This window comes from Lipophrys pholis (genome assembly GCF_963383615.2).
Source record: "Lipophrys pholis genome assembly, chromosome: 23".
NCBI classification, from domain to species: Eukaryota; Metazoa; Chordata; class Actinopteri; order Blenniiformes; family Blenniidae; genus Lipophrys; species Lipophrys pholis.
In genome coordinates, this window is record NC_137645.1 from 6,625,651 (window position 1) to 6,650,503 (window position 24,853).

Genomic DNA, 24,853 nt, shown 5'->3' on the forward strand with positions numbered 1-24,853 from the left:
ACTCTCACTGACAGCATCCAATTTGTCATCTGTCCATATGAATGTCGGGTACTATATGTGGTTTCATTACAACAACAAGCAGCAGCGCCCTCCCGTGGCCCGGCATACTAACTACATCGTTGTCAGTGCGTCTGCCGCTGCAGTGTAAACCCAACACTTTTCCTCAACGCTCAAGATGTTGTCATGTGAAACGTTGCAGTGGAATCAGGGCCCTGACATGACGGGGGATCATTTGTACCTGCAGCGTCTGGATGCCAGGGTGGCTGAGGGAAGCCGTGCCGAGGTGTGATGCGTGTGTGTTTCAGCGGAGCCTCACAGTTCACGAGGGTGTCGCGGCGAATGTCACTCAAACGTCCGCGTCCCGGCACGCCGGCTCCGCGGAGCTTTCACCGGGGCGTCACGCTGAGGTCGGAGCCCGCGGGCTGAATGCCGACACTCAGCAAAGGTCAGGACAGTCAAACCGGCCGTCGACTTCGACTGAGGCAGGTTTTCTGAGGACGGACGTTTAAACAAACACTCGCCGTTAATTAAGAACCAAAACTCGGGACATTTACACCAGTTAACCTCAAGCCCCGTTTCCACGACAACGGTACACGCGACCAACACCTTGACCGTTTGAAGAGAAGTGCTGCGTTTCCACTGCAGCAGCAGAGACGCTGCTGGAGAAAAAATGGAGAGAACCCGACATTCGGACAGACTTTATGAATCGGATTCTATTAGAGGAGAAGTAAACAACCAATATGGACGATAAAACGACCAGCATCAACAATAAAGCTACCGATATGGACGATAAAACAAAAGTCAAGGGAGTTTTGCCGCCGACTCGTCGGTTTTTGGACAGTTGGAGGAGAAAAGCAGGCAGGGAGAACATGTGAGCTCCACACTTTCAAAGAGAGTCCTCCTCACTGATTTATACTTTCTGCCGGATCGCCGCGTTACTTATTCATCTTATTTGTTGTTACTGTGTGTAACGATGAAGCGCCGCTACAAATAAAAGGTCACGTTCATTATTCATCGGCGTGTGTTTCACCTGGATGCAGGAGGAAGAATCTGCCCGCCGGAGTGGAGTTAATGCACATCGACAGGCCGACGGGTGGAGAAGGGGGCGTGTGGCGAGGGAGGGGGGGGGGGGGGGGGGGGGGGGGGTGTCAGCGTGTCCTGCTGCTACACTCCGAGTACAGGAGGATAAAGGGAGGTAAAGAATGATGAATCGATCCAACGGCCAGAAAAAAAAAAAAGGAAAGAAATGATACGATTGTTGTCGATTTCACCAAAAAGGGGATTTAGCAGGTGGAGTGTGACGGAGTCCGTTTACCTCCAGCGAGACTGAAACCAGGTCAGCAGCTCTGCACAGAAAAGCAGCAGTGTCCGTATTTTCCATCAGGGAAATGGCCCGAGTGGTTATAGATGGTCTTTGAATATTTCATGTCTTCTCCATGCGGCGGGCCAGCGACACACAAACCAGGGAGAACCGCCCATCCAGGTGTTAAATACAGCATTTCTTTACCTCGATGGAAATATTGTGTGGCGAGTTGAGCGTGAGGTCGAGCTCAGATATGATAGAGGAAGAAAGCCTCTTATAGCTCCGGCTGGCACTGCAGAATGAATGGGGTAGTTACCTCAGGGGTAATAATGGTAGTTTGATATGCAGAATGGTCGGAAACCTCTTTTAGGGAGACGTCTCTGGTCAAATTATGTAAAAGGAAATTATGTGTAGTAACAGTGTAGAAACTGTATCAACATTTTGCTTGTACAACAGTCCTGAACTCAGCCAGAGAGGAGTGTGATCCCTGCTCCCATCACTCCACATCTCATTAGAATCTGATTTCTATTATTTTGGGGGGTGGGAGGGGGGGTGTTCCTGTGCAGCTCGGTTCTCTCCCCCCCCCCCCCAGCAGGCCGTGTGGTGGCACAGCCCGGGGGAAGTTAAAGTGGGACACACAACATCTTGCTTGGATGATTGATCCCGTCACAAGCGCGCAAAGTTAACCGGCCGGAGGACTGCGGGAGAAGAAAAACTCTCATAAATGATTCGGGGGGGTGTGGTGGGGGGGCTCATCAAAGATGCAGTGTTCTGGACTCAGAAAAACACTCCCTGCTCTTTATCCTGGAATAAAACCCGACGCTCTCTATATCTGTTTTAGACATAATTGTGGTTTGAGATCAGAGGATATACCGACACCTTTTCCTCCTCTTCCTGAGCGCAGCGCCGCCGGGATCAGTGTGTGTTTGTGTTTGCTTTCACCAGGGCGCCGGTTCACACGTCTGCGGGTGCAAAAAGCGTGAGAGGGGGGGGGGGGTGGGGGGGGTGGGAATGGACTGGCGGGGGCTCGGCCGCAGCAGCTAAAAGCTCCCTCAGGTTTTTGGTGGCGTGCGTCACTTCAGTGATTAAAGTCTCTGAGGTTTAACGTGTGTGTGTGTGTGTGTGTGTGTGTGTGTGTGTGTGTGTGTGTGTGTGTGTGACCTCTGCTACTATTCTTCTAAACCTCAGACGGCGACCACAGCTTCACTGAGCTGATTACGTCTTACATCGAGAGTAAAATCTGAATTATTATTCTTCAAAATAAAACTTTTTTTTACCTCATGACATTTTATTTCAATTCTCTCTAAACATTGTTTTAACATGTCATGACTCTCTCACCTGGTAATATTGACACTTGTAACTTATATATATATATATATATATTTCTGCTAATTTGAGATCACAACTTAGTCTGAGACTTTTATTCTTATTTTATATTTTTCAATTCCAACTTTATCATGATATTTTGCCTCAGGATTTTAAATTAATCTAGATACATTCCATTTATCTTGATTTTCGGCGTCAATAACATTTTGACATAAACTCCATATTTTTAGTTAACGATCAACATTTCAGATTGAGACATTTTTGCATTATATATCTTTATGAAATTTTAAAAATGTAATTTACATTGAACACACTGTCTTTATGCTTAGAATTGTGTTTTTATTCTCAATTATTATTATTTCAGGTTTATTCTTGGCTATTGAGTCAGTATTTGTGTTTATGAAGTTAACTAATGCGCTTTAATATTTATTATTAGCTACTGTGCTTTAGTCCAAACTGCTTTACAAAATCAAATTTTTATTATTTTAACTATTGTATGCTGTTAAATTAAATCAGTTGTCAATGTTTTAACGGAGGATGTGACGTGTGCTGCAGACCTCTTGGCCAGGTAACCTTGTAAAAACAGATCTTGATTCTCAATGGATTCTTTTTTTTGCTGGTTAAATTTCTCTTTACTCTGCATTTCATCTTTATATAATCTGTATTCTCAACACTGAACATCAATCTTAATTCTTACTACTCTTACCCAACGGGTCTCTCTCCCCTGCAGCAGCCTGCGGTGTGAACCTGAACACGGACTCAGAGGGGAGGTGATGCTGCGGGAGGAGGAGGAGGAGGAGGAGGGGCACTACACTGACACCTGGTGGACAGGTGAGGAAGGGCAGGTCCTGAAAAGACACGAGAGGAATCAGAGAGGAGGCTCGAGTTCGGTGTGATTGCACAAAATCTTTTTTATTTCCAGGATCCAAGAGCACATTTCAACACACAGCTCCATGACAGACTGCATTTTCCTTTTCTTTTCTTAATAAAAGTCTCTTCGCATACAACTACGACTTTTCAGTGATAAAAGTAGCAAAATAAAGTCTGTGTGCCTTTAAAAAATAAAGAACCACGACAAACGGCGTACGGAGGGTTTGGTTTTCGATCTGGACATGACGAAGGTGTGGACGCAGTGGACGGCGAGGGAAAAGGTCGCTCATGGTCGGGGGGGAAAAAAGGGAGAAAAAAAAAAAAGGTCGGCCTCTCCGACTCTTTTGGCACCATATCGTTTGGAGCTAAAGTGACAAACTGCACGGGAACCGATATAAAAACACAAGTTTCTCAGGGGACGATATTCAGACGACACGGACTCAGAGAAATGCTTTTTTCTTTGTTTTTTCCAGTGCTGGAGAAAGAGTTGTGATTTTAAAGTAGTGCTTGCCATTAAAAACACATTTTACACACGCACACGCACACACACACACATTTTGAGCCTCGGTTGTCTTCTATAAACATTTTCATTTTAAATAATCTGTTTTTATAAGAAAAGTCTGTTTACAAAAAGAAGAAGAAAAAAAAAAGAGAAAATGAGGCAAACGAGTAAATGCATTTGATTGTGACGGCCATCGGCTAATGAATCACTTCATGGAGATGAAAGAAAAGCTCGGGGGTGGAGAACAAGACATTCAATGCTGGAGCAGCTGCAGACACACACGCCTTCACGTGTTTCCACTTTTGGTTTCTGAGTTGGTGCTAAATGCTAAATGCTGTCCTGTCAGTTGAGGAAGACCTCCTTATTAGACTTTGAATAATGAATGAAAAAAAAACAAAAAAAAAACACAAGATATAAAATGACTTACTCTGCCAATTTTCACATCGATATGGGTGAGAGGGAAGGTATCAAATGCATAGTCGCAGTCAGGCGGGCGTTAATTGGAATTAATCGATTTGTTCAGTAAGACCCCGTTTACACGACAAACGAGTGTAACGGCAAAACTTTCTTGACTTTTTGGAAGGGGGGGGGGGGGGGGGGGGGGGTCGGTTTACACCACGGCGGTGCTCAGAGCCATGGCAACCGTTTGGTAGTTTTATCGTCCATATTGGTAGTTTTATAGTTGAGACTCACCCGATAGCGTCCGATTCATCATCAGTCCATTCCAATGTCGGGTATTCACGTCTATAGTGTATTTTCTCATTATAAAAACAACCAACATCGCCCCCCAGTGGCCTGGCATACGAATGACATCATTTTCAGTGCGTCTGCTGCTGCAGCGTAAACCTTTATGGTCAAGATGTCGTCACGTGAAAAGTTGCCGTGGAAACGGGGCCTAAATAGCTGGATCTGTTCCGCTGAGGTTTGTTTCACAAACAGATATGAAAATAAAGAGACAACAAACTCGGGAGAGGCCATGCACTTCCTCTTCCGCCTTATAACTTCTAATCAATTATTTACAATTAGGTCCTTAACGGATGAGTGTGGAAGTGTGTGGAAACAGTTGGGGGGGGGGGGGGTCAAGGCATTCACGGGAGATCGTCACACCGTCTCCGGTCAGGAAACTCAAATGCTTATTGACGTTTGATTGTAATGCCGCTGACGGACCAATCAGATGCTTCCTGATTGCGTCTGTAACGTATATATAAGTGCACAGTGTCGTTCGGATGCAGCATTGGGAGAAAACTCAGAGGAGTTTGTTAATGAAAACCCTTTTTTTTTTTCTTCTTTTCTCTCTCTTCTGCATCAATCTGAACAGTAGAATGAAATGCTTAATGGCCGTGTAAAAGCACCCGGAGGAATTGATGAATTAATCAAAGTGACGAACGACATGTTTCAATGTCGGTTTCCTCCATTCGATAAATCTCACCGCTGGAAGTAGAAATATTCCCCCTCGTGCAAGATACTCTTGTAGCGGCGTTCCAGAGACGTTTTTAACAGAAATGAATGAAAATCGGGTCAAAACAACAACAAAAAAAGCCTCTTTAAGCACTTGGATGTGCCAAACATAATGAATCTGAAAAACCTGATTTCACGACAATGGAGAGGCGATCCCCTCCGGTGGTTTTCCAGTTTTCCAGTCGCAGATGGCACAGACAAGCAGCAGCTTAACGTTTAATGGAGATCCAGTTATTTTGGAGTCTGACGGCTCCGTTTACACGACAAAGAAAGTCAGTGGAACCGCAGAACTTTGATTTTTGTCGTCTGCATTTTTAGTTTTATTGTCCATATGGGTAGTTTTAGCGTTCAAATTAGTAGTTTTATAGTCCATATCTGTAGTTTTACTGTGCATATTTGTAGTGTTACAGTCCAAAGTGGTAGTTTTACAGTTCGGGTTGGTAATTATTTAGTGGATATTGGTGGTTTTATAGTCCATTCTGGTAGTTTTATTGTCGATGTTGGTACTTCTATCGTCCATGTCGGTAGTTTTATAGTGGGTATTGGTAACTTCATAGTTCATATTGGTAGTTATATAGTTCATACTTGCAGTTTTATAGTCCATATAACGTTGTCGTGTAAACAGGGCCTGACAGCGTCGCCCTTCTTCTTTCTCTCGGACTTTAAAGTGTATTTACAGAGCAAAGAGTGACGGCTTTTGGCTTGAGAGCAAAAAAAAATAAAAAAATATAAATAAAAGTAAAAGCACAACTTTGATGCAAAGAAAATTCTGAGTGCGAACACGACTAGAAAACACAGTGCGACATGAAAGAAGACGACTCCGGGTGTCTGAGTGGCACAAGCGGGACGTCTGTCCGATCAAATGCTCCGGGAGGGAATGTGAACTTGAAGTCTTTTCTGTTTCAACGCGTCTCTTCCTTCGCCCTCTCTAATCTGTACCTTCTCCTCTCATCTGCTCTCTCCCACTGACGCCGCGTCTCCTCAGAGGAAGAATCCGGACGTCTGGGGGTCCTGCAGGGCGGGGAGGGCGTCGGGGCGCGACGCGGGGAGGTCGCCCGCGGTCACGCCGTTCCCGTTGGGCATCAGACACGTCCTGACGTACGCGGCGTTGGCGGCACTGAGGAGGCGGCCGTTCTCCAGCTGGGAAACACAACGGGAGCAGATTTTTACAGATGCTGACACTTTGATAACACAGAGTTTGGAGTTTTGGAGTCAAATGGAGTCAATCCATAAATCTGATGGAGCTGTTGGCGCCTTAAAACCTCCGTTTTGTGTCGCTGTGTGATGATGTAAAACCACTAGGGTGGTTATGGAACCGGAGTTGACCTTAATCACAAGAAGCAGGTCAGCGGCCGGCGCCGACAAGCAGATGTTTTATGGGCAGACCTGGAGGGACGGGACGAGGAGGAGAAAAACAAGGAGGAGGAAGAGAACAAGGAGGAAGAGGAGGAGAACGAGGAGGAGGAGCCTCCTGCAGTGAGGGCTGTAATCCCCCTCCAGTCAGTCTAAACTCATCAGGTCCTCTGCTCAAACACACTGGAATGTAAAATCTCAAATATCCTGAAGCAGGACGTCTTGCATCCGTGTGTATCTTCACTCTCTCTCTGAGTGTTTCAGAGACTTACTGAAGCTAAACTACCTCTTCCTTTAATGGTTTCTTCATACATTCTGATTTTCTTGCGTCTACCTTTCTGAATCAGTACATTTTTGACTCGTAGGTTGATTGTCACAGTGGCAGACGATCTAACAAAATATACTTTCATGACTATATTTAGCTCTCGTGCTGTTTGAGAGCGACCCGAGGTTTTAGTGAATCAAGAGTCCTGCTTCTGTCCCCCCCAACCCTCCTCCCCCGCACTACATTAGGTAATGATGACAGTCAAATTGTAGGTCAGTGCCGCTTATGCTCGACTGGCCAGCCTGTCAGTGTTTTTTTTTTTCTTTCAGCAACAGCCACTGACCCTGAAGAATAACAGTGGAGGCTGAATGGGGCGGTGGGGGGGGTGAATAGATGCCTGCTGGGGTCGGCCATTTCTGGTGGGGGGGTGGTGCCCGACCTTATTCTATTCATTATTGTACGCTTTCTCGCTTGCTGCTGTTCCCGTCTTCTCCTCTCCACGGCCCATTCTCTCAGATTTCATTAGATCTCTTTTGTTAGCTGCGAGTTTGTTTTCTTTTTTCCCCCCTCGACACACCGGCGATGCTCTTCATGCTTGGAAAAGAACAGGACACTGCGGGACAATTAAACCGAGAGCGAGGGAGGAGTCTGGTGAGGAAGAGGAGCTCCACCTGGTTTGTGATAACCGTGTGATAACTCGGGAATACGAACGATAAAATGACGCTGGACGACTTTATAGTCAACAACTCACACACACTCAGTGTAAGTCAGCGCCGCAGTGAGCGTCGCTGAGCTTCTCTCAGCCTCTTATTTACATGGCATGTCTGCTCACATCAGAGTTTACAGCGAGCTCCGCGCCGGCCCGAGGCCCTTGTATGCTGACTCGGGGGGGGGGGGGGGGGGGGGGGGGGGGGGAATATATAAATCGATTTCCATGGCGGTGAAAGAGAGCAGCACAGGATTGAAGGGTTGTGAATCCCCCCGCCGTCGATTAGTTGGTGCTGGTTGATAGTTGAGGCTCCGGGCGTCATCAGTGGGCTCAAATCAATAAGTGTGGTTGATCAAAGGGCGCGTTCACACCAGTCCTGTTTGATCCAGACCAGAGTTCTATTCAGGGCCTTTCTGGGAAAGTCTGCTTCATTTGGGCGCCTGTGAACGCTCCCCTGAACTCTGGTCTTGGTTCTTATGTGCAGGGGGTTTGGGGGGGGGGGGGGGGGGGTGTAGAGTGCAATGCATTCTGGGTAATAAACAAACAAAGCGAACTAAAGCGAACTGTGCAAATCAGAAGAAGCAGATGCAGAAGGAAAAAGTGTGAAAATATCTCAGGGAAGACGAGGAATAGAGATGCAGAGAGGAAGAAGTGAGAAAGAAGTCGAGAGGAAGATGTAGAGAGGAAGACTCATTGTTAGATAGTCTGAAGAATATATATTGCGGTTGTTTGTGGCTACCTATTAGCCATGAGCTAATTAGCCTTGAGCTACCTCAGGATTAAGGGGTAGGACCTCCGGTTTCGGTCCAGACCAATCAAATGAGCCTTCTTTACTTCCTCTCTGGTCAGTGTCGGTGTTGGGCGACAGCGCCCCCAAACAAGCAGCTTGTTTCAATATCGTGACGTTTCCCAGGCGGTTTGATCCGCTCTCAAAATGCAGCGTGAACGCAAACCCAACTAAATGAAGGAGTGAGCCCCTCCGCCCCCCCCCCCCCCCAAGTGAACCACGTCACGGACTATCCGAAAGTGTGACGCGCGTCTCTTACCTTGCTGTGCGAGGAGTCCGGTGTGCTGCTGAACACGCTGTAGGCCTCCAGGGACGGCAGGCTGTGCTGCGGCTGCACCGACAGAGCCAGGAGCTGCTCCAGCTCCAGTGCGGAGCCGTGGCCGGGCCCCTGGGGCAAACACGGCAGTGGGACCTGGCTCTGCTGTCTGTGGTGACCGTGTGTCTGGTAGAAAGGCGCGGCGGTCACCAGGTTCTGGTAGTCCTGCGCGGCAGAGCCGTTAAACACTGCATGCGGCGCGCTGGAGACGCCGTAATCTACGTGTCCGTTCGGGGTGAAGGTTCCGTTTTCCGTAATGTGATTCAACGGCGCGTCCTGGGTGTTTCCCTGCAGGTGGGCCGGGTCCTGCTGGACCCACTGTGGACCGGACTCCGGCAGGAGGTTCAGGTGTTTGTGTTCACGGTTTGTGGCCTTTAGTGCCCGATGGTTGTTGGGATCCGCCCACAGGCCGTTTGGCGCCCCGGTCGGGATGTTAGCGGGCATTGGCTCACCTGCGCGGACGTGCTGCTGCATCTGCTGCGACAGCTGGACGATGGGCAGAGCCGCGGGTACCGGACATGGCTGGTGGGTTAAGTCTGGGTTGGACCGCCCGCCTCCGTCCGTCTGGAGGGAGTCGTGGATGTAGGAGAGGATCTCGTTGTTGGTGAGAAGGTCACCAAGGGTGGGGATGTGGTTGGTGTCCAGCTCCACCTGGATCATCCTCTCGTCCAGCAGCAGCAGCTCCAGATCCTCGGCGTTGAGGCCCAGATTCTCCAGGGCGCTGAAGAGCTCGCTGTTGGAGCAGGTCTCGTCTCCGTCCAGAGAGAGAGAGTCGAGCGTGGCCAGGAGGGGGTCGAAACTGGACGCCCTCCCTTTGCACTGGCTCACCTCCCCATTAGAAAAACTACTCCAGCTGTTGCCAGGCAACAGACCGCCGGGCTGGCTGTGTTGCTCGGTAAAAAGGCTGCTGTGGTAAGACATTTTCACCTCCGTGTCCGGCTGGCTGACGTACACGGACTCATCCTGGCTCATGAGCGCCCCCAGCAGAGACTTTGGATCCAGGTAGTCGGAAGAGTTCTTGTCAACTTTGCCCTTCTTGGACTTGCTGCCTTTGGCCTTGCCCGGCGGGGCGTCGGGGAAGCCGTGCAGTGGAAAGCCGGTCTGGTAGAGGAGAGCCTCTCCGGTGGCGAAGGTGAAGGGCAAGTGCATGGATCTCTTCCTCAGGTGCTCGCCTCCTTCCTCATCCCTGTGGAGAAACAACAATTAAACAAATGAGCTGAAGCAAAACATTTTTTTTTTTTTAAAGAAATCTGGAGCGGAAAAGCGACTCACGCCAAAGGCCTCTGGGTGGAGATGATGTAGTCGGGCTTGCCGTTCTTGTAGACCAGCCGGGCGTTGGCCTGGACCCACTTCCAGCGGTTGTCCTTGGTGAGCAGCCTGAAGACGGTGAGGCCGCTCTCGCCCGTCTTGATCACTGGAATCACATCAGATCAGGTTAGGAGGCGCCCCAGGCTGGCCTGCACTGCGGCTGCTCAGTCGGGTGTGCCGCCGAGACGGGGGCCGCATGCTGATGTTCACTTTTTTTTTTTTAACCCTTCTTTTTCTTTCCCTCCCCTCCTTATTTTTTCTTTTTTTTTATTCTGATGTTCACTTTGGCAGCGTGCGCGTGTTACAAGTCCCGTTTGCACACGGCCATGAAGCCGACAACACGCACAACCTGACCTCCGTGGCTCTGTGGATCGGCGTTGTGTTGTGTTTCTCTGCCAAACCGCTCCAACCCAACAGGAACATTGTGTCTGCGTCGGCCGCAACATGCTTCTTCTATCCCAGAGGCCTGAAAGCTGCGGCTCCAGAGCTGCATGTGGCTCTTCAGCTGCCCTGTAGCGGCTCAGTGAAGCTTTCACTGCATGCCATTTATTTTATTTGTGTTCCACACCGATGTTCAAAAAAAATGGTCGACTCTGCAGGATCTCCGGGATCAAAACGAGTGAACAAAATAAAATCGCTATGCCAGGCATAACTTTGAGAAAGAGAAAGAAAAGAAAAAAAGAAAGAAGATTTTAGCAGTGACTTTAGAGCAAACTACGATATTTATGCCTGTGGACAAACTCTTTTATCTTCTTCTTGAGAGTTACAGACTCTCTCACCTGTAACGTTACCGAACAGCCTCTTCTGACAGGTCAGGCAGGATTCCTCCAAACACAAACCCTTGTGGTGTGTTTGTCTTTTCTGAAACATGGCTTCCCATCTGCGTGTGCACCAGAGCATGCCGAACACACACGTACCTCTTGCTTTATATGTTTCCAAATGCATATGCATGTACCCCCCCCCCCCCCCCCCCCCCTCCTTCTGTATGCATGACTACATGCATAGTGTATGTGTGTTTGTATGTGAGCGTGTCTGGTAGTGAGGATGCGGGCATTGACGGCGCCATGGTAACGACTAAACCGGGTCATCCGGTACGTGAGCTTAAGTAGGGCATTTGACTCTCGCTGGGAGATTTCCTCTATCCGCAGCAGACGACTCGCGCTCGGTGTTTGTTGCATGTAGTACAAGTGTTTGTTGAAAACAAACATGACAAGAGGTCGGCGGACGTCCACACTGATCCTGGACTGATCCTGGACTGATCCTGGACTGATCATGGACTGAGCCGACTCCAGTAGGAAAGCTGTCACTTTGCTTCCAGTTCGGGTTTGACTAAAATTTCTATGAAACCTTTATGCCCAAGAGTTTTCACCATTTTCCCCCGAATAAAATTAGACTGGAGCCACAAAACATGGTCAAATAAAGAAAAAGAAACATCAATGATGATATATTTTATTACATTTGTTTCTTTTTTCCAGTTTTTTTTTTTTTTTTTAAGTTGTCCTGTCCCCTTTGTCTTTTTTTTCTTTTATTTCCCATTTTTTCCCCTCTTTCTTTCCTCCATTTGTCTATTTTCCCTTTCTTTCGTTTCCTTAAAGCCGTTACCGTTACTCACTTCGAACGTGGTTTTCGGCGCAGTACAGCATGTCGGCGGCGTGGATGAACTGATACCCGGAACCTCGGACTCTCAGCTCCGCCTCGGTGTACCCCAGAACTATTTTACCCCTGAAAGCGACACACACATTATAAAGAGGGATAATTAATGGAGGATTTAGATGGAAGTCAGTGATGTAAAAAAAAAAAAAAAAAGAGTACTTTGCGTCGCAGGCCATGGGCGTGAAGTCCAGCTTGTGTTTGGTCCTGAAGATCATGTTCCTGGTCCTGATCTCCAGGATGGCCGGCGGCTGGAGGGGCGTGGCGATGGCAAACAGGGCCAGCTGGGGCGGGTAGGCGTCCTCGCTGTCACACTGCTGACGGCTCTGGCCGTGGAGGAACTTCAACCTGCCCTGGACGTTCAGAGCCTGGGAGGAGAAACCAGCTCATGATATCAGGATGCGGCCAAATGAGATGCGATGACATCAGAGTTCAGAATCCGTCTGCCTCCGGTTCTCCTCCTCTGCCTCTGAGCGCGCCTCGCCGGGCCTGAGTGCTGCTGCCTGTCGACCACTATCAGTCTTATTTATCCTGCCGGGGCGCGTCGAGAGCAAAACCACTTCAGAGTACACTGTAAACACACGGGACGCAGCGGTGTCTCCGGCTTGAAACACGTTGACTTACACTCCCTCTGCTAGTAGTATTTGGACTGGAGCGGCTTTCTGAGGTTAGGAAACAGTGGCGGGCCGCGTATTTCAGACTGGGGCCTTCAATAGAGCTCAGTCTGAATCAATCCACCCCTCAATGAACTTTTATGGCTATAAAAACGATATTATGCGGAAATGCAGTATAAAGAGCCGCAGCGTCACAGGACAAACCACAGTAAGAAACCACAGAATTTCAGATCTGCACGAGTGCTGGGAAGTTTTGGATCAGCGACCAGCAGCAGGGGAGGTTTTTACAGCCTCGGAAACACCTGAAAACACTTTCTCCTTCTGCTGTCCTTCTCTTACCCTGTGGCGTCTCATGTGAAGAACCCCCCCCCCCCCCCCCCCCCACACACACACACACACTTTCTGTTAGCTCTGGTTAATTGACCTTGGTGGGTTTAAGAGCCTGCAGCCGTGATGTCAGGAGTCTAGCTCTGAATAGCAGGGGGGATTACAGAAAAAAAAAAAAAAAAAAGCCATATAACGACCGGTAGACAGGAGCAGAAACCTGGCTTACTGCTCACGCAAACAGGAGTCTGGAGGGGTGCAGGTTCAAAACCACCATCAGCTTCAAGTCCCCATCTTTCTCTCATCCGGACCTTGAATCACCTAAACTGCTGTGGGTTTGGTGCAAAGTAGCACATTATCTGAGACGGAGAAGAGGTGACAGATCTCGAACCAACAACCCTGACTAAGCAAGTTTTCCCCTCCACTCTCATCTCCTGTGGGCGGTGGGAGGATTAAGTCCCTTTTCCCCACGACCCCGAGGTTCTCTTAAGGCGGATTACGGGAGTAAATGGTGGCTTCTGATCGCTGAGGGCCGGAGGTGGCACGCCATGCTGCAGCGGCAAACAGGCTTCAGCGAGAGCGAACACTCGGCAGAGCGCATACCTTCTCCAACGTCACATTTGTCACCATGGAAACCAATGGATGACGAGGTTATTTGATCCACCACTCCACTCCTTCCATCATCCGTCATGGTTGATTGAATTGTTTCATGTTATCACTGTTTGACACTGATGGACACATATTTAAAAATTTCTGTGTGACCCCCCCCATTGACCTTGGACTCCCCCTGTATAATGACGTCACTGTATCATGTGGCATATCGGAGGATAGGAAAATGAAAAGTGAACATTTTAGCGTTGGTTTGACATCAATGAGATTCAAACTGACCGCGTTATGGCAAAAATAGATTTTTGACCTTTACCTTTGACCCAATTGCTCTCAAAATGTATGGGAACCATCCCCGGATAAAGACAAATCATCCCTGGAAATGTCATGCATTTCGGGTCAAAAGTTTTTACGAAAAGTTTTTAAAGAATCCAAACACAGAACCTTCGCCTAACGAGGTAAAAATGACAGAGCTCTGGGAAAGACCTCGGGTAAGCGCGTTTCATTCTCACCAGAAAGCCTGAAGAATTGTCCAACAGGCAGCGGAAGCGGCAGATGAAGCCTCTCTCCAGGAAGGAGGAGTTTTCGGGCGGGAGCTGGTCGGGGCTGTAGCTCACGAGGCAGGACGAGGTCGGCACCGAGTCGCCATCTGAGGACATTAAATATCAATTCTGTCACAGACACATGTGTGGATGATTGTTTTTGTTTGTGACCCCAAACCCGCTACCCGCCGACTTGCTCACACTGACTTAACTCCTCGTGACAGGTGTGTAAAAGCATAGTAAGTGTAGGATTCAGGTCGTCCTCGACTATGATGCTTCTCCGGGTTAGTAGCATTGACAGAGTGTGTGTGTGTGTGTGTACACCGCAGCTCTGGGGAGGCTTCCGTCAAAAAGGTCACCTCTTTTCGCGTCTCTTGAAAGAGCCTCTCAGGCTTTTACCTGCTTTCAGAGCATCTCCACTCTGCTGGGTGTCTGTGTTTACTACCCGGACAGCTTGGACGGAGGAGCAGTGACATTTCCTGGTGTTTTTTTTCTTTCTTTCTAAGAATAAAAGTTCTTTGCTTGATATGTGTCGTCAGAAAGCTGACCTGGTGGTCCGGCGGGGGGTTCTCCGGGGCCGGCAGGGGGGTTGAGGGCCCAGTGCAGGTTCCTCCTGAACTCCTGCTGGTCCTCGGTGTGGATCAACTCAAACACGCTCTGGTGCATCACATCAGTCTAAAAAAAGAAGATGAAAGTTTGAACCTGAATCGATCTCGATTCTTTTTTTTTACAATAATATTTCACGCTGGATACGGGAGATGATTAAAGCTGCGTGTTTTGTGTCACGGTTGTGGTTTGAATGTATGTGAACCTGCACCTTTATGCCCCGGAAAAAGGCCTTTTCACCATTTTCCACCAAATGAATGAATTAGATATAGTTTAATAAATGTTTCCCAGTTGTGGCCATTTTTAAAGTAGCATCTTTGAAAATCAGTGCAGAATACAAACAAATTGTATTACACATGGTGAACGCATCACAGAGCCGCTGAAGAGCCACACGTGGCTCCAGAGCGGCAGGTTGCGGACCCCTGACCTACACTCTGGACTCGTCTGTCAGACGGGCAGACAGACAGACTTTGGATAATTTGATAATCAGGTTCTTGAAAATAAGATTAGACTGCTTTGTTGTGAAGCCAATTGGATTAAAAGCCCTCGCTCCATATGTGCAATTCTCTCAATCCTCTTGAGAACCCACAACAAAGCATTCACTCGTTTTTTTTCTTTTTCTTTTTGCCCCGCTCGCTACGAATGCAACCTCGGACATCAGCAAGAGTTCCTGGATCTCCTCACGTGTTTTAGCTCAACGCGAAGGTGACAAGGGAATCCAAACCTGATGGAAGCCGAGGTAATCCTGTATGGTGTGGGAACAGAAGAAGATGGTTCCCTCCGCCGTCACCACCAGCACGAAGCCGTTCAGAGCCTGCGGGGGGGGGGGGGGGGAGAGAGAGCATCATATTGAGGTCCATCTGACCAGCTACAAACTATTTACTTCTCACTTCCAGTTCCATGGCCTCAAATGGTGCTGCGATGAGTGAAGGACTCTGATGCAACGTGTCACGTTTGAGGCAGATCTAAATTCACCTCCCAAGACCAGTACGCTCTAGAACATTTGTAAATTTTGGACAAAATCTGATATGTTTTTCAAAATAGCAGACTTCTCGTTGAGTTCTCGGTATGTGTGTAAAAGACTTTCTTGTGCGTCTTGGAGTGTTAAATAGGTGCGCTAAATTTCGTAGCTCTGGGTGAAACGTGATCATGGGGTTACCTTTTTTTTTACATTGTGCAGGTGGCGCTGTTGAGTCATTTTGCCAGTCAAAAGTTTAATTCCCTCTTAATATCGAATTTTCGCAAACGTTTGAGAACGTTCAAAAACGTGATTTATTTTGGCGAATAATAATAATGAGAGAGAGCGAGAGAGAGAGAGAGAGAGAGAGAGACTCCTCCCCAGGGCAGGAGAGGAAGAGGATGTCAGTTTAGAGAAAAGTCACGTCGAGGCGAAGGAGGTCACTACTGGATGACTAACACCTCCATCACTGCTCCTTCTCTCCCTCCTGGAGCCTGGAGGCTCGGTGGCGAGGTGATGACACTGTGTGCCGCCGCTGCATTGAGCCACGGCGGCGTCCCGCCAGCCTCCACCTCCACCTCGCCGATTTGTTTACGGCCTCTTCCAGAGAACACCCCTTCACATGAACAGACACACGTGCGAGTTACGCTCGTCCACCTCGGATGGTTTTCCAAGATTCGTAGCGCCGCGGTTGGCTCAGAAAACCAAACGTCCCTTTCTCTTCTGAAATCCATTACATGATGTCAAAAATGCATTAGCATGAGGCCCGAAGCAAGACGGCGCTCAATAATTTAAGGTGTGGAGGGGTGAGGAAGGTCCCGCTCAATATTGTGACTGTGAGCAGGCGAAACTCACATTTCCTCGAATCACCATTAGTGTTCCAGAATAAGACTTAAAGGAAGAAGAAGACACGGTCCAGTAGTGGTGTGTGTGAACACACACACACACACACACACACACACACACACACACACACACACACACACACACACACACACACACACACACACACACACACACACACACACACACACACACACACACACACACACACACACACACACACACACACACACACACACACACACACACACACACACACACACACACACACACACACACACACACACACACACACACACCTACAGTAGGCAAAGCAGAGAGAGGCGTACATGCCCAGTGTATAAATATTTACTGCAGAAAGCACAAGGCCTCGCTCTGCCTCTCGTGTTGGGTCAACCTTTGTCCCTCCTGAGACCGAGAAGGAGAGACAGAGAGACAGAGAGAGAGAGAGAGATGTCTGTCGTCTGTGCTGCTGTGTTCCCTCCAACAACAACAACAACAACAACAACAACAACAACAACAGAAAACTCTCTGCTGTTTTATTCACACACAATCAACATTATCGGTATAGTCCAGAGGTCTGCATAGCTTTAAGGAAAAGAAAAAAAAAAGAAAGAAAAAGGAAAAGAAATTTAAAAAATGAAGACATGAAAGAAAAAAGACAAATAGTAATAAAAAAGAAAACATAAAAGAAAAATGAAATTAAATCAATAAAAGAAAGGGAGGAAAACAGGGGAAAATGAAAATAAAGGGAAAAAAGCGAAAAAAGAAAAGAGGGGAAAACAAGAAAACAGGAAAAGAAAATGTGAAAGGGTAAAAAAAGATTGGAAACATTAGAGAAAAGGGGGATAGGGAAATAAAGAAAAAAAGGGGAAAATTGAAAAAAATGGAAAAAGGAATAGAAATGAAGGAAAAACATTGGGAAAACGTACAGCAGCAATAAACAGCTGATGAGCTAAAGATAAAGATAAAATGGGAAAAAAATTATAAAAAATTCCTCCAGCAGCCAGAAATTTTATAAAATACATCTAATTCATCCATTGATGCAACCTTATTGTTTTGTATGTACAGCAATTCTTTAAAGATGTTTTCTTTTTTTTTTTTTTAATTTTAAGTTTTGCGGCTCCAGACTATTTTCATTTGGTTGAAAAAGGTGAAATTGTCTCTTTTGGTGATAAAGGTTGCAGAGCCCTGATGTAGTCTGTGATAAGAAACACACATTGCTCATCAGTCCTTGAATAATAGATGTGTTCACCGGCTCTGTATAATTCATGGCCCAGTGTCTGTAATGGACAGGAAGCTGTGGCCGCTCTGCTCCCGAGTCATGGTGGACAATTTATGTCTATTTTACCTGGAAGCAGTCACCAAAACTAAACCCCAAAACAATTATGCCAACGACACGGACGGCGGTCGACAGGTGGAGTTTGTTCGTGTTGGTCACCCACCTGTAGCAGCAGCTCGCCCTCAGGTACTCGGCTGTCTGGAGACGCCGCGCTCTGGCTGTGGCCTCTGCTCTTGTTGACGCCATTGGACAGCTGGTCTTTCAGCGCCACTAAAAGAAACGAGAGATTCGTCTTTTTTAGATTGTGCTCGACTTGATCCAGACGCCGATTTGAGCTGAAGTGCAGTAATAACACCTTCACAAAGGTGAGGGGGTGAGAGGGAGAGAGGGAGAAAGAGAGAGAGAGAGAGAGCATAGTCTTCTGCAAATGTGCGTCTTTGATCGTCCACATGACAAAGCAGAGGTGGCGTTTTAGAATTTCCCTACTTTGGAACCTGTTCATTTTTTATTTATTTTTTAAACCTGCTTTCAGGCTCCTAAAACGCCTCGTCCTCTGGACGATCGGACAAAAACGATAGTGACATGAAACGGCGTCGTCGTGTGGACAGGGCCTGAAATACTACGAGTGGATTATTTCATTTACAGACAGGCAGACAAAGAACCCCCCCCCCCCCCCCCCCCCCCCCCACCCCCCTTGTGGCCTTCCGCCCCTCCGAGACAAAACATGGACCCGGCCGTCTCCATCGGACCTCGAGTCTGTGGAAAACAAAGAGCCTCTCTGGAGACGTTAATGGAAGAGGAAGTCCGTGACAATACGGAGGCTGAAGGTTGGACCAGTTCAACTGCTCCCTTTGGATGGCCGCCCGACCCCCCCCCCCCCCCCCCCCCAACCCCGCGGGGATCAATGGAGCTCCGTCGTACGTCGTTCATCATCCTAAATGGAGACGTTGTGTTCCAGAAACCTCAAAGGGAATCACACGGTTAGACAGTGACTGTAGAGGCAATAAAAGTTTTGTTTTTTTCATGTAAACAACTGATATTATTGAAAACTGTTTGACGTCTGTGGTTACTGTAAGAAGGTTTGAACTCTGCAGTGGGGGGAGAGAGAGAGAGAGAGAGGAGAGAGAGACAGACAGAAAAGGTGAGAGAGAGATAGAGCAACAAAAACTATCAATAATTCAGAGCGAAAAGGGATGGAAGAAGTATTTGAGTCCTGACGTCATAAGTTGGAGCCGCTGGCAAGAAAAAACAGCCCGAGGCGACGGAGAGGTGGAGGAGGAGGAGGAGGAGGAGGAAGAAGAAGGACATCTGTTGGCACAACGCAGGGCGGCGAGGACACACCAGCCGATTGAAAACATCACAACAGAGTCGAACTGCGCGGACGTATAGAAAACCGCTGCAGACAAGAGGGAGATGAGTTCAACGTTCATGTTCTGTTTTGTTGTGTGGCGGATCAACGCGGCTCAGATCAGCCTGGAGAGAACCCGAGCACAAAGCGCCGTGTGAGGCCGAGCATGTGAGAGGCAGCGGCCTCGCTTCGGACACCGACCGCAGCGCCAGTCGTTTGTTTGGACGTTTGGAAGTTTTACAAATCCCACGCAGAAGTTGTACGATGGAATGCACCTTCTTACATCATATATTTTGTAACGCAATCATAGTTGCTGTGCATGAACAAAAAAAAAAAAAGAACCTACTATAAGCACCTGGTAGAGCGCACACCTCCGCCAACGCCACATTCGTCACCATGGAAACCAATAGATTACAAGGTGATTTGATCCACAACAACACTCCTTCCATCATTTGTCATGGTGGTTTGAATTTGCTTCATGATGTCACTGTTTAACACATTTTACAATTTCCATGTGACCCCCCCCCCCCCGACCACTTTATCTAAACATAATCTGCCCAACATAAGAAAAAAAAAGAAGTGAATTTTAAGTATAATTTAAGTGAATAAACAAAAAGTGTTCCTATATGGAGTCTGCATTTATCCCTGTTGCTCTGTCAGGTCACTCTGTAAGATCCAGAGCTTTAATATATTGAATAAACGTCCTCTTTATACTTTCTAAGAAATGACTTTGGACTGAATTTAATATAAACAATATGACGACTGACACACACACGTAAAAAAACACAGAGAGAACACAATGTTATTGGATTACATAAGTAAGCAATAATCTGCTTTGAGTACTTGACAGATGGCTTCACATGGACACAGATGTGAAATCACACACACACACACACACACACACACACACACACACACACACACACACACACACACACACACACACACACACACACACACACACACACACACACACACACACACACACACACACACACACACACACACACACGAGGATCAAACCGCCTGGAAAACGTCATGCAATTACACCAGCTGCTGGTTTGGGGGCGCTGTCGCCCGAAACAAACACTGATGACCAGGGAGGAAGTGAGGAAGAGACACGGCTCATTGATTGGTTCCAACCGAAACCAAGAAGTCTCGCCGCCTAAGCCCGTGGCGGCTAGGCTAATTAGCTTGTGGCTAATGGGCGTAGCCACAAACAACCACGATATCGAGACTTCAGACCAGATATCTATGAGCGTCTTTTTCACTACAGCTATTTTGCGACTTTATCTTTCTGCGTCTGCTTCTTCTGATTCGCGCGGTTGGCTTTGTTTGTTTACTACCCAGAATGCATTGCGCACTACGTCTCGTCCTCTCACCCCGCCCGCTATAAAGATGGTTTGTAAACGATCTGAGCCCGAGCTTTTGAAAGGGACCAGAGATCTCTCGGAGTCGCCCAAACCAAACTGGAGACTCGAGACCAAACAGGGGAACGTGAACACGCTCTTGGTGGCTGGCGCTCAATACGACGTAACCCCGCTTCAAAAGGAGTCTGGAAATACAACATGTTACGGTTTCATAGAAGCTCCTGTATCTTCCTGCAGACCAGGCTGTGTTCGGTGTGCCGCCGTCCGCCCCTTCAAAGGGCCTGCCCGTGGATTATCCAGCCGTGTTTTGATTCTTTCAGGCTTTCATGTCCTCCTCGCTCCTCAGACCTAGATTACTGCGCGGCCGCGACTTCGGGACGAGGGTCACCGCATGGCCACGGGGCGAGAGAGGAGCTGACCTACAATGCGAGACGTCGAGATGAGACGGGGTCATCCAGGGTTCGCGCACTTTGCCGAGCGAGACGTGTCTGCTGGCCTGTTTCTGCGGGACGGTCACGTGACGGTTAACGTTTCGCTGAAGCAACAAAAACTTCAACACGAGTGGAAGCGGCAAAACACACGGTTACAGAGCTTTTCAGGGCGCGCAGGTTTCAGTTTGTAGTTTTTGGACAAATCTGGTTTTAATAGCAGATCTGTGACACACACACACACACACACACACACACACACACACACACACACACACACACACACACACACACACACACACACACACACACACACACACACACACACACACACACACACACACACACACACACACACACACACACACACACACACACACACACACACACACACACACACACACAAAGACAAAATCCATCTGCTTTGCCTGTAAGCCTGCTAACTCCTCAGCAAAGCCAATCCTCTGCACTGCGGATCTCAATCACAAAAAAGCTCAGACAGAGGGGTCACGACCTCTACCCCCCCCCCCCCCCCCTCCAAACTCCCACCTGAAACAACCTCCATCGTCCTTCTGATTCAGGATGAATAATTAAGGCTAAACAGCAGCGGAGGACGAGACTTCTCCAATACAGTAGAACTGCTCACAGTTTCCCAAACTAGAAGGGGTCCTCAGTAGAGCGCACACCTTCACCAACGACACATTTGTCACCATGGAAACCAATCGATTACAAGGTTGTTTGATCCGCCACACCACTCCCATCATTTGACATGGTTGTTTGAATTGCTTCATGTTATCACTGATTTGACACTGATGGACACACATTTGACCATTTCCGTCTTTTATAGAGACGCAAACTGGCCGTCCTCAAGCTTCCCGTCCAAATCCGCCACCAGAAACCCTGCGTGACCTTATCGGCGGGTGCCTGGAAGCACAAGTCTCAGATCCGTACCTGAGAAGAAGCTCTTGGTGCGCAGGTAGCTGACGCTGAGCCTCAGGATTGACAGCTTGTCCAGGCTGGCGATCACCTCCTCGGGGAACGGCAGCAGGCTGGCGAGCCGGTCCAGCTCAGAGTTCAGGCGGTCGCGGTGGCGTTTGGACGGATTCGACTTGGCACCTTCGGCGGGGGTTGGCTTGACTCTGGAAGTGAAGGGGAAACATGGAGGACTTCTAAAAGACTTTATAGAAAATGTCCCATACTTCTGTAAAGAAAGTACAAACAGGTAATTACAACTGAACCCCTGTGTAATAGTGTGTTTCAGTACTATTGATCCAGCGTTTCCAAACCGGGGGTCTGAAACCTCTAAGACCAGAAGAGCTATTAGGTAATCAGCTGTTTATCCCTGCTGAATGTTTCCCAATGGCTGCAGCTGTTTTAGCTGGACGACACTTCTTTTCCCATTAATTCTGTTTCCTTCTCGTTTTCCTTTATTTTCCTTTTCCTATTTTTCCCTTTTTTAATATTTATTTCCCTCTCCCTTTCTTTTATTTCATTTTCTTTTTTCAAATTTTTCTTTTTTCCCTCTTATTTCTTTTCTTTCTTATTTTTTTGTTCTATTCTCCTCTTTCTCTCAAAGCAATGCCATTTTACTTTCTTTGCCTGTTTTTATCCTGGAAATCCAAACACTTTTGAACATCAGCGCGGAATGCAAATAAAATAAAAACAAATGTGTATTTCCGTCGGATATCCTGAAAGTTTCAGGGAGCCACTCCAGACGGGCTGAGGAGCCACATGTGGCTCCAGAGCTGCAGGTTGCTCCAACCTAATGGAATCTTTCATATTTTCAAGTTGAACACGTCAATCAGGTGCAAAAAAAATAGAAGTGCAACATCTTCATCCGTCTATTTATGTCATTTAATTCGATTTCTGACTCAAATAGGCTTTTATTCTTATGTGGTTAGTTTAATTCCCCACTAAAAATAGTGGGTTAATTGGTGACCAAGAGAGCCACAAATGGATAAAAATAGATGCAACATAGCATGGTGAAGTGCAATGATGCAGTAATAATGAATGATAATGTGGTTTCCAGGCTTAAATAGGCTCTTTTGATCATTAAAGTTATTTACTTAGTGGAGAAGGAAATAAAGTCTTTACCCTTTCTGAGCCGGTTTTCTTCTCTTCCGTCCCGCGTACATGTTGATTAAAGTGTGTTCACAGATCCATCCACTGCAGTAGAATCCGGTAGAATCCGGTGGAGAGCAGCACCGGGAGACTCCGGTTGTTTCAACCCGGGACTGAGGCACACAAACCCGGGCACGTGAACGCAGTGCCAGGAGGACGTCCCGAAAACCCCCGCAAAACTCCGCTTTTCAGAGCTAAATCATATTTTAAATTGACAGAATGAAGTTAAACGCATGTTTTAAATAAGTACTGATAGTTTCAGGGGGTGTAAAACACTAAGAATCCTCCGGTCGGGACCGGGCAGAGTGGTAGCGGTTATCCCGTCCATGGCGCTGCGCCGCCCCGGTGTCGAACTCCAGCGGACGTCCCGCGATCAAACACCCCGGTTCGGAGCTCACATCCTGGGAGGAGAACGTCTCACCGACACGCCGTGGATAGGAATCGTCAAACTCAATCGGTGTCGTCTTCCTCCCCGCTCCACCGCCTCCTCTCCCGGTCCGCTGCGCTCTGAACGCGGATCCTCCACTCCGCTCCTTCCTCCGTCCCCGTGCGCGCTCCCGCCGCCACCGAGTTCATTTCAGGAGCGCGCAGCGAAGGTCAAAGGTCAACGTCGCAGAAACAACAACAAGATTTCTTAGAATTATGAAAAAAAATTCACTTTTTTTTCACCGTCAACACACTCCCTCCATAACTGAGCGTTAATAAAAAAATGTAAAAAATAATAATAATAATTTTGGAAAAATATTTTTAACTTCAGCAACAAAATGAACTTGTAATAAATGAAATATCTGTTTGCACAAGATCCAAATAAAAGACTGTGTGTTTTCTACAATTTCAGGCACCCACTGGTCTGCAGACCGTGTGATGGTTTCAACTTCTCTTTGCATTCAAGACGTCTTTACCACGGAGTGATGTGCTGAAGAAGCAACCTCAGCCTCAAAAGGCTGGAGGAACTGAAGGAGGGAGCAACAGTTTATATTCCCCTAACCTGGGGTAATCTGATCATTTCATTTGATAGTAGAAATCCTGAAATAATGGTATAAGTTTTTATTCTATCGCCGTGTCATTTTTTCATACCTCCAGGATGACATCAGTGAAAATTGGCTCATCTTACCCCACTCTCCCCTCCTCTAACTTTTAAATATCCATGTGTGGAATTTGTATTATCATTGACTTTGTGGCATTGAAAAACACATCTTTAACTTTCAACTTCCACTTTGGCTTGTGCCGCTTCATTAGAATATCATATAAATATGATCAAAATCAAGATTTACATTGTATTTTTGCTAGATCTAGACACTAAAAGTGTTAATATATGCATTAATTTGGTCATTTTCAATAGGTACAGCCTGTTTTTTGAGTCTGTGTTATCATATTATAGTATTTTTCATTAAGTTACCGTTTCTATTGAAAGATCGTAACATCAATCTTTCCAAGTTTTGACATATTCCAGTTAACTCGCTGGGCAAAGTCAGAAAACAAACACAGTGTCTGATCTTTTCTGCTCCACTTGGCAGTAAAAACTATTAAGGGCTTAGCTGGCAGCAGCTTGGCACACATAACGCCTCGAGAATTACAACATCAGAGTTACACTGCCATCTAGTGGATACTGACACACACTGCAAGTGGTAATATCAACGCCACAATATTACTTTTTTTTTAAAAAATAGGACCAATGGTCGTGTAGCTACCTGGAATTTTGATAGTTTATAAGTGTAAGACTTGAAATGACATCATCTGAGCATTCACCTGTTCATAATGCCCAGTTATATATATGTGTTTTCCAAATCCTCATGCTGGTGTAACTGTATAATATCTCAGTACGTTTGGCTCAAGATGTGATGGGAAGAATTAAATTCTATCCTAATGGCAAAAACTGCATTTATTTCCGGCATAAAAATGGCCGCCATTGGAAAAAAAATCCAGATTTTTGGGAGAAAATAGTGAAAGTCATTAATAACCGT

At 47.2% G+C, this 24,853-nt stretch overlaps 1 protein-coding gene across 1 annotated transcript; it reads right to left on the reverse strand.

Moving 5' to 3' along the window:
• Positions 1 to 3,523: 3,523 nt before the first annotated feature.
• LOC308127703 (aryl hydrocarbon receptor-like) lies at positions 3,524 to 23,442 on the reverse strand. The gene is made up of 11 exons (XM_080492924.1): positions 22,863 to 23,442; positions 21,720 to 21,907; positions 17,786 to 17,892; positions 15,264 to 15,353; positions 14,482 to 14,608; positions 13,904 to 14,040; positions 12,010 to 12,215; positions 11,810 to 11,919; positions 10,162 to 10,303; positions 8,833 to 10,075; positions 3,524 to 6,599 (listed from the first exon to the last, which is right to left on the reverse strand). The coding sequence occupies exons 1-11, from the start codon at positions 22,901 to 22,903 to the stop codon at positions 6,441 to 6,443; spliced, it is 2,550 nt and encodes an 849-aa protein (XP_080349050.1). The 5' UTR covers positions 22,904 to 23,442; the 3' UTR covers positions 3,524 to 6,440.
• Between the last annotated feature and the right edge of the window lie 1,411 nt (positions 23,443 to 24,853).

Bases quoted from the DNA above. Each gene is read 5' to 3' on its own strand.
- LOC308127703 (XM_080492924.1), bottom strand. From the start codon at position 22,903: ATGTACGCGGGACGGAAGAGAAGAAAACCGGCTCAGAAAGG. The intron at 14,609-15,263 runs GTTTGGATTCCC...TTCTTTTTTTAG, and splicing joins ATTACCTCGGCTTCCATCAG to ACTGATGTGATGCACCAGAG. The intron at 14,041-14,481 runs GTCAGCTTTCTG...TAATGTCCTCAG, and splicing joins ACCCCCCGCCGGACCACCAG to ATGGCGACTCGGTGCCGACC.